At 50.3% G+C, this 10,091-nt stretch overlaps 2 protein-coding genes across 2 annotated transcripts; one reads left to right on the top strand and one right to left on the bottom strand.

The window, feature by feature from the left end:
* Nucleotides 1-419: 419 nt before the first annotated feature.
* DL89DRAFT_276872 (UDP-Glycosyltransferase/glycogen phosphorylase) lies at nt 420-1,779 on the bottom strand (the record flags this gene model as incomplete). Its single annotated transcript, XM_040889403.1, has 6 exons — nt 420-533; nt 571-930; nt 968-1,108; nt 1,135-1,359; nt 1,419-1,574; nt 1,750-1,779. The coding sequence occupies 6 exons, from the start codon at nt 1,777-1,779 to the stop codon at nt 420-422; spliced, it is 1,026 nt and encodes a 341-aa protein (XP_040738942.1).
* Nucleotides 1,780-4,917: 3,138 nt separating this feature from the next.
* On the top strand, nt 4,918-5,613 carry DL89DRAFT_202844 (aquaporin-like protein; the record flags this gene model as incomplete). The annotated part of the gene is made up of 1 exon (XM_040884007.1): nt 4,918-5,613. A coding segment is annotated over one exon (696 nt), but the record flags the coding sequence as incomplete, so codon positions are not given.
* Between the last annotated feature and the right edge of the window lie 4,478 nt (nt 5,614-10,091).

Here is a 10,091-nt window from a genome sequence, read left to right as displayed (position 1 = left end):
TTTGCGGTCGGCTGAGGCTACGAACCGCTGGACTGTCTGGGAGACTTCCAGCGGCGAATACCTGGTCCCAATCCGTGGTGTGTGTCGAGCGATGCACCGGTGCCGGTACTGTATGTTGCGCTGCGTGGCCTGGCAAACCGTGACGAGGCGATGTTTGCTGCTGCTGGTCTAGCGAAGGACGTGATTGTGAGCGTGGCTGCTTTGGGTCTACTGTCAGGTCCAGCGAGAGATGCTCCGTGCAGTTAATTCGCCAGTACATTATGAATTTCTATACAGGATGGGCCGAAAGAATAAGAATACAAAAAGCCAAACAAAAGGAGGTTGAATTGAGGAGAAAGCAAAGTGTGGAGCTGAATTGAAAAAGTGCAGGCTAGAGCGAATAAAGCGCTTCGCTTTGTGCGAGGGCTTGGGGGAGTGATTCATGCAGCGCCCAGCTCGCCATTGGCCATGTGGCGGTTCTTCTTGACCAGCGCATGGTATGTCTCCTGCGGGAACGGCCGGGCAACCTCAATGTTCTCTCTGGGCCACAGCCACTGCAGCACGACGCCAATCAAGAAATCCCGCTGCCACCAGACAGAACAGCTTGCCCGCAACCAGCCCGCACCCGTAGTATCTGCGGAACCGCTCAATCAGCGGCAGCTCAGGCATATCGGCGATCTGGTAGTACACCTTCTCGGTGCGCTCAGCAACATCGTACCACGAGTACATTTTTTTGACCTGGGCGTGGAACCGCCGTGGAGACAGCTCTGGGTGGTTTGGCCGGTCGTCGACGCGGTCGATTGCGTGCATCAGGGCCTCGACGATTTCGTCCTCCTCAGGGATTGCAAATGTGATCATGTGCCGCGGCAGCACCTCGGGCACGCCGCCCACCCTGGTGCTGACCACCAGCAGCCCGCAGGATGCCGCCTCGACGATTGCAATACAAAACGCCTCTGTCAAACTGGTGTTCAGGAATATGTCTCCGCACCAGCACGCTGCGCACATCGACCGCCTGCACCGATCCCAGCAGCTCGACGCGGTCCTGCAACATGTACCGCTCGCGCATCTGCTCCAGATCTATTCTTTTCGGGCCATCGCCTCCAATAATGAACCGAACGTGCGGGTACATCTGACATATCCTCGGCACGCTGCAACCAGCAGATCAATGCCCTTGCGGTACACGAGCCGGCTCAGCACAACAATCGTAATCCACTGCGGGTCGCGTGCATCGGGGTCGGGCTCAAACTGCTCGGCAATGATTGCATTCGGGATCACGCTGACCTGTTGCGGATCCAGCGCAGCACGCAGCACCGTGTTCTCCTTGCTTGTGTGCGACACGCAGATTGCATGGTGTATGTCCGACAGTGTGAACTTGAGCAGCTTGTTCAACAGAATCCCGATGCATCGGCAAACCCCAGCAACGAGTGGTCGGTGAACACAGTCTTCAGCCCCATCGATCGCGCATGCAGAATCGCCTCCTGGCAGAATGCCGAGAACGCCTGGTGTCCGTGCACAATGTCGATTTGCTCGCGATGAATATCTGCCGGAATATCGGGAACGTGCAAAAGAACGTTGGCAGCGACGCATTCTATACACTACAAATGCTGGAAGATAGTACACCTTGAGCCCACAGCCAGATACCGCACCCCGCGCCGCTTCCCGTATGAGTGCGTCACTATGACTACTTTGTGCCCACGTGTATCAGACACTGCGAGTTATTGTACAGGTGGCTTTCTACTCCGCCATGTTCGGGTAGAAAAAGTCCGATACCATGCAAATATTTAGCGGACGTCGGCCCATGGTTTGTTGTTTGGGGGCTGTTGATATATGCAGCTGAGGGCGTATATGTAGGTGAAAAGCAGTCAGAGATTAAAAACAATCATTTGCATCTTTTGGTGAGAACATCTAAGCAATGACATCACCAGCCGTATTTTGGGCTGGCAAATCATCCACGGGCTTGCTGGCGTATTTCAAAAAGAGTTACCCCATGTTTTCCACTTCGTGCCTGTGGTCCTTTTTGGCATAAAAAACTACTGCTGCCACTGGTAAGACCTCTCTAGAACCAAGCAGCCAATTGGTCTGTCCTAATGAAAATGCAGAATTCTGGAATCCACCCGATCGAATGTAAAAACATGAGCGTATGGAATGTTCCAGGCAAAGTGCTATATAAGAGGCATTTGCCTAGCATAGTATTCGTACCTGCTTCTCGCTCTCAATGCTACAATATTGTTTCTGCGCTCACTCTGCCCTATTTTACCACTTGCAATGGCTAACGAAGCAGCACCACACTCCATACAAATTGGCACCTTCCACTCAGCCGAAACTATACCCAATGCCGTATCCAACGACCATAAAGGGCTGGTGGTACATGATCAGGATCTGTTTCGTGTAGACGGCCTTGATGCTCCAGAGATCCCGTACCCGTCAAGCTGGTTCAAGCGTTTCCTCTATGACTACAACGCAGAGGTTGGCGAGTTCTTTGCCATGTTTGTGTTCGTGTTTATCGGATGCTGCATCACGGCACAGGTTGTTTTCCGGATACCTCATAGTGAGGGAAGCATGGATCTGTCTGTAAGCTACGGGTGGGGCTGTTCACTGATCATGGCTGTGGTGATCAGTGCTGGTACGTCAGGGTCTCACCTCAATCCCGCTATCACTATCAGTAAAGCTGTGTTCGGTCATTATCCGTGGAAGCGCGTCCCCAGCATGGTATTCGCCCAGACACTAGGGTCATTCATTGGTGCTCTATTCACCTGGCTCTATTACTACCCAATGTGGGACTTGGTTAACCCAGGCCATCGCCAGAGCGTTGGTACAGCACCGACAGCAGTGATCTTCGTAAGCCAGCCGCTGAAGCCTGGTATCTATCACAACGCAAACCTGTTCTTCAACGAGGCGATGATGACATTCTGCATGCTGTTTGCTGTGCACTTCGTTGCTGACAAGCGCATGACGGCTAGCATCACTACTGCATCACTTATACTGGGCTTTATGTTGTCTGCTATTTTACTGGGCGGTGCGCAGGTCAGCATTATAACAATTAATCCAGCGCGTGACTTTGGCCCCCGCCTGTTTATTGTAATGGCTGGCTGGCACGATACTTTCAAGGTCTACAACTACTACTTCTATGTGCCGCTCACCTCTCCTATTGTTGGCGGTATTGCAGCTCAGGGCCTCTTTGATTACCTGATGGTGCCTGAGGTAATTAAGAGCAAGAGATTCAAGCGTCTACAATGAAAGCAGCAGCAATAAAACAGTTTTCCTAATAAATGCAGTTGCATCCAGGCAGTGTGCTAAACTAAAACCACAGTCCTGCACATCATGAGATTTAGCGGAGTCCGCCACACTGTATATCACCTCTAGCCTAACAAGTCCTTAACACTATGTCACCAGACTAACTATCGGCCTTGGAGCCACCGGAATTCACGTTTTGGACTGTTCGTCAGGTCCATCCCTATATGTAGTTGTACTAATTTCCACCTTTCTCCCTACTCAATTAGTCGAGCTAGCCATATTTACGCTTCTGGGCACTATGCAGTTCCAGTTGCATTTGCAGTGTCCGCTTCCACTGGTAATCCGCCGACATTATAACAGAGCTATGTCTAGGGTTGCTGCATTACTCCGGAAGTCATATATAGCAGGTGTCCTGTTTTTGAGACGTGTTCCCAGATACATATACACCCAGGTATCTAGTATCTCAAGATACATCCTACTTGCAGAGCATCGGATGAAAGAGATCCATCATAATGAGACGGAGGACGGAGGAGATAATTTTCTTGGTAAGCTCCGGACTCCATGGAGCAGCACAAGAATATGCAAATCCTTCCTCATGTGACCCATTTACTCCAAGCGCCTTCTATCTTGGCCGGATTAGCAGCGTGCCCACATTTCCCCCTTTATGTTACCTTTCTGCGCACACTCCTACAGGGGATAGCCCCGTATGCGATCGCCCTTTGTGTCGCCTCATGATTGTGCGAAGTATTCTGTGTGCGAACATTCGGCAGCCCGCCAGAAGCATGCTGCTTCCCCCTTTCCGCCTGCCGGGGCCGCTGTCGACCAAGATAATCAGACTGCTGTCGCTTGCTTTATCCATTCGCAGCTTTTTTTGCTCGGTGCCTCCATATGCTCTTTTCGGCATAGATCTTCAGCAGCTTGCATGAAAGGAGGGCAAGCAATCATCGTCATACACTGAGTTGCAAGGAAGCATATGGATGGGTAGGGCGGTTTGTGCGGTATTGTAGATGTAACACTGACCTTGCTTTACATACTTTGTCGATTATTCGCAGGATTTTCCTCCCTGGTCGTTTCCCTCTGCCAGAATGGCTTTCCTTCTCTTTGTTAACATCTACTCAGCTCCCATCAATGTACAGAGCAGATGACTTGGATTTGCCGTACCGCTGCCTTTTCTTCTATTGATCCTTCTTTTTGCAGTGGTGCCGGCTACATTTCACTTCTTCGGGCTTTGTCAGTTGCCTTTTCGGGGGCATCACCAGCGCCGATGTTCGACCAGATCGGCAACAGGCAAACAGTAGGGTGAAAAAGCAGTCATACAGCTGCCAACCGCAGAAAGCAAAGGCACACAGCAAAGGCACCAGTCATTTTGCTATATAAAGTCTATCAAGTAGGTACTCTTGGTGCAGCCGAATTCCTCGCTAGCAACCGCCAGTTTCAGCTATTCCAACATAATTCAAGGCTCCAAGTAACACCCCATTGCCACTATTCTAACTTTAGCAAATGCCTAGCGAAGAAGTAGCTCACCACGCCGTCCAGATCGGTACGTTCCGGTCAACACAGTCTTCAACCAGCGTATCTGCACCTGGTAGCAAGGGAGCCAACCTACACGACCAGGATCTATTCCGTGAAGAGGACCTCGACACTCCAGAGATCCCGTACCCGTCAAGCTGGTTCAAGCGTTTCCTCTATGACTACAACGCAGAGGTTGGGGAGTTCTTCGCCATGTTTGTGTTCGTGTTTATCGGATGCTGCATCACGGCACAGGCTATATTCCGGATGCCCCATAGTGAGGGGAGCATGGACATTACTATATGCTTCGGATGGGGCTGCGCCCTTGTCTTGGCTGTGGCTATTGGCGCGGGCACATCGGGTGCTCACCTCAATCCCGCTATCACCATCGGCAAAGCTGTATTCGGCCATTATCCGTGGAAACGCGTCCCCAGCATGGTATTCGCCCAGACGCTAGGGTCATTCATTGGTGCTCTATTCACCTGGCTCTATTACTACCCAATGTGGGACTTGGTTAACCCAGGCCATCGCCAGAGCGTTGGCAAAGCACCGACAGCAGAGATCTTCGTCATCCAGCCATCCAAGTCGGGGATATATACTAACACAAACCTGTTCTTCAACGAGGCGATGATGACATTCTGCATGCTGTTTGCTGTGCATTTCGTTGCTGACAAGCGCATGACAATGTCCGCTACCACTGCCCCGGTCCTACTTGGGCTAATGCTGACTGCTATTTTGTTGGCTGGTAGCCAGGTTAGCGCCATCGGGATCAACTCGGCGCGCGACTTTGGCCCCCGCCTGTTCATTGTGATGGCTGGCTGGCATGATACGTTCAAGGTCTACAACTACTACTTCTATGTCCCACTCATCTCGCCGATTGTCGGTGGTATTGCTGCCCAAGGTCTCTACGACTACCTGATGGTGCCAGAGGTCTCCAAGGGCAAACTTAAGCGCCAGCACTAAGCGCGCATTTCTGTACTTTTCAAACTGTTATGCCAATAAATGGAACAGCAATCTGCTAATTAAAATATTGAGGTGGTTTTCTTGAGAAGCTGCTCGCGTAGCAATAGCTGTTCCTTGTTTCAGAGAACGTTTCTTGGCATTCAATTGATACCCTTCCAGAAGAACGGGAAATGGCGGAGAAACGAGGCAGGATGTAGACTACAGGCTAATTTTGGTAGTGTGCATGTGTAAACCGGTTTGATGAGGGATTGCCTAGCACCACTCTCCCACCTCCGAATCAACAAATCCGGACATGTAATTTGCAGGACAGTCCTGGGTAACTTGAATGCTATCAAAATACCCTCCACTAGCATATACCAGACGTCATCTGCATTACTTGATACACTATGGTAGCCGAGTTCTGATTTTTGGCTCAAGCGAGCATATGTTCCATGATGGGTGTCTTGTTTACACAACTGGTCTATGTAGATTGCAGGAAGATACGGAATCAATATATTTAATTAGTTGGTGTAATTAAACCAATGCCTTCCATACATAGCAGCTGGTTAATACATCAGCGAAATAAAAAGCCACCGTTTATTGTCTCTGTCTCCACTTGGTTATCCCATCTCACTTGCCCATCGAGACCCGAGTCAGATACCTCCACATTTTCTCCACTCAGCAGGGTCAGATCAGGTGCTGGGGGTGTGTTTGGGAGGGAGGCAAAGGTGAAGGGGCGCATTGTCGTGGCAGCAGGATCCGCCTAAAGAACAATGTGTCACGATGGCCGAAAACAAGTCATTCACGAGCTTCACCACCCCACCTCGCCAAGAGACAGCCGAGGAAATATGACAGCGAATTCTATTTGCTTGTAAATAACGCTGGCAACTTTCATAGTTCCATCTACAATGGGAAATTGGAGGCTCAAAGGAGAGAGGGGATCTGCTGGCCTGTGCGCTCGTCCTGCTTTCATCCAGCGGCAAACAAAAACGCACGAGCGTGAGAGCTCATGTGGTGGCAAATAATGCCCACATATATATATTGTTGCTTCACTTGTGCAAGCGGCGGCTTTGGCGGATGTATATCAAATCGTAGGGCTGAGGGGCGCGCCTCTTAGCACAGAAGCATCAAAGGTGGCTCTACAAAGCCGGTGATTCGTCCTGTTCTGTGATTGAGATTCTTAGGGCAACAGGCTCTTGGTATGAGTAAACGTGCACATTTGCCAAATAGCACTGGGTGTAGACGGGTATAAATACAGTAATGGTGCCACCCGTCCACACTCACTATACTCATAAGCCACATATATACCGTTCACTCTATCGCGCATAATTCATCGCTCGACATTATCACAGTACTACAGTGTAACCCGAGGTCCGACTGATATCTCCAACGCCAGTGCACATCCCGAACATTATTGCAAATATCGATTCTACCGATGTCAACAGGCGAGAACAAGCACTCATCGCTGCCTCTAGGTTCCATCGAGTCGGGCAAGTCTGGCCTTACCAGTGAGGGTCCACCCAAGCTGGCTGTTGGCGAGGAGGAGTCCAACATGTACCCAATGCCAACAAACATATTCAAGCGCTTCCTCTACGTGTTCAACGCTGAGGTTGCAGAGTTTTTTGCCCTTGCTATATTCATCTTCTTGGGATTGGCTATTGACACTCAGATCATTCTCAGACAGCCTGACAGCACCAGCACGCACGATCTTAGCATGGGCTTGGGGTGGGGCTGCGCTGTAATCGGTGCCGTTGTGATGTCATGTGCATCGTCGGGTTCGCATATTAACCCCGCGATGACGGTCAGCCTAGCTGTGTTTGGCCATTTTCCATGGAGACGAGTGCCAACCATGATCGTTGCCCAGTTCCTGGGCTGTTTCTTTGGGGCATTTCTGAACTGGCTGTACTACTTTCCGGCATGGGACCTCTTTGACGGCGGCCATCGCCGCAGCCTTGGTCCGCAAGGGACTGCGCTTGCATTTATCGTTCAGCCAAGCGTGGAAGGAGTGTACACCAATGCGAACCTGTTCTTTAACGAGGCTCTGATGACGTTTATTCTTTTGTTCTTTATCTATTTTGTCATCGACAAGCGGATGACGCTCAGTGCGACTACGGCAGCCCTGCTTATCGGTTTATTCGTCACCGCAATTGTCATGGCTGGCGACCAGTATGTGGCAGACACTGCACTGAACCCGGCGCGCGACTTTGGGCCCCGCGTCTTCATTTTCATTGCAGGCTACCGCGATATTTTCAAAGTGCACAACCACTTCTTCTTCGTTCCTCTCATTGCTCCCTTTGTGGGTGGCATAGCAGCCCGCGGTGTCTATGACTACCTGATTGTCTCTGAGGAGGACAAGCCGAAGAGCATCCGCAAGGTGTACTGGAACAAATGATTCTTTTTCTCCTTATACCCGCGAAATTGTTCGCATAATAAAGTGATCAGCATAGTGCCAGGATAGACCTACCGTTTCTCCGTGTTGGCAGTATGACTGCCTGGCAATATCAGCCGCGGAATATGCTGCAGGCCATTGGCGACATTGTTCCAGGACTGCTGTTCAGACCGTAGCACCAAAAAATCCACCCACAGATTTTACCCCGGGAGCAAGTACGCATGCATTCCAAGCGCCTATTGTGCTAAGATGCACCGAGGCACATCCTTGCATTTTCTTATCCAACGGTATATGGCTGTAGAGATGCACCTACAGCTTTTGCACGAAACAGGTGGCACTAAAATCATCATGGAGCAAACCCGTGCTGCAAAAACATTCTATCACTTCAACTGCCGCCACAAAAATGGTTATATGGAGGGCATTGCATACAAAAAGCCCTTTTGCGGCTGCCGCCCTGTCTAGCGACAACACGTTAGTCTCCCCTTTTGAATACTACCTTAGGCCACTTCATATCTTCAACCCCCTTCTTTCACCTTTGACGAATATCCATACTTGAAGAACATGACTCTCAATAATAGAGCAAGGCCGGCTATGACGGTAGATTCGCTTGGTTTGGAAGAGGCTGGGATTACGGGCACGGAGTTACACATCTGCAAGGAAGAGAGCGATGAGCTTGAGGCAATGACTTGTCCAAGAAATTGGTTTCGGCGGTTCCTTTATACCTATAACGCGGAGGTGGCCGAGTTCCTGTCAGTGTCCATCTTCATGATGGTTGGTCTTTCCATAAATGCACAAGTGGTGTTCAGGCAGCTTGAAAACACAAGCTCCCGCGACCTGACAACAGCGCTAGGCTGGGGTGGTGCTCTCGTCGGGGGTATCGTATCGTCTGTCGGTGTGTCGGGTGCCCATCTAAACCCAGCGCTGACAGTCGGTCTGGCCGTATTTGGACACTATCCCTGGAGGCGTGTTCCAGGAATGGTCTTTGCACAAATATTGGGCGGGTTTGTCGCAGCTTTCTTCACTTGGATATTCTATTTCCCAATCTGGGACATGTATGACGGTGGACATAGACAGAGTCTGGGGCCAAAAGCAACCGCCGGAATATTTGTTGTTCAGCCAGCTGTTGAAGGCGTATATACCAATGCCAACTTGCTTTTCAACGAGGTTGCCTTTACGTTCTGTCTGATGTATTTTATTTTCTTCATAGCAGACAAGCGAATGACTTTGAGTGCAACAACAGGCGCCTTGCTTGTTGCGCTATTTCTTATAGCGATAATTCTTGCGGGAACTCAACACATAGCAGCGGTAGGGCTGAATCCTGCGCGAGACCTGGGACCGCGCCTATTTATCCTGGCGGCTGGCTGGACAGACGTGCTCAGGGTACATGGGTATTACTTTTATGTGCCGCTGGTGGGTCCGTTTATTGGTGCAATAGCTGCCTGTGGTGCATACGACTATGTGGTTGTGCCGGAGGAGGTAAAGCCAGACAAGGTTCGACGCAGATACTGGAACAAGTAGCATTTTGATACGTGGCCATTGGAATATATTCTTGCCAAGAAAATGGGCCTGGGCTGCCTAGAAATCTGCAGATTGCCATATCCAGACAGCTCAATGCACAAGCTATTGACTGGATCCACCTTGCCAGTATGCATATTTGACATCTGAGTGCAGGTGACCCATTCCCCAACTTGCCACTTGTCACTTATCACTTGCTACTTCTTGCCAGCTACTTTGTTATGAGTGTCCCCTACTAGAAATCGCCTATAAAACAACACTTGGGACCAGCTACCTCCATTACCGACAGTTTGTCGTTCCATATGATTTTTACACACTTCTCAGTAAAATCTACAGCCAGGTCTTCAATCATGTCCTTCCAGCAGTAGCACATTGAAATGCTCAACCTTGTCAATGCCGAGCGCGCAAGATACCACCGCCGTCCCCTCAGCCTCGATATCCGCCTCTGTCATTCCGCCCAGGAGCACTCAAACTACCAAGCACATACAAATGCAATGACTCACAATGACAGCTCAGGCCCGCT

Source organism: Linderina pennispora, assembly GCF_002104995.1.
Source record: "Linderina pennispora strain ATCC 12442 chromosome Unknown DL89scaffold_204, whole genome shotgun sequence".
In the NCBI taxonomy this organism is placed as follows: Eukaryota; Fungi; Kickxellomycota; class Kickxellomycetes; order Kickxellales; family Kickxellaceae; genus Linderina; species Linderina pennispora.
The sequence above is the reverse complement of the archived record's forward strand: the minus strand, read 5'-3'. Positions and strand labels throughout refer to the sequence as shown.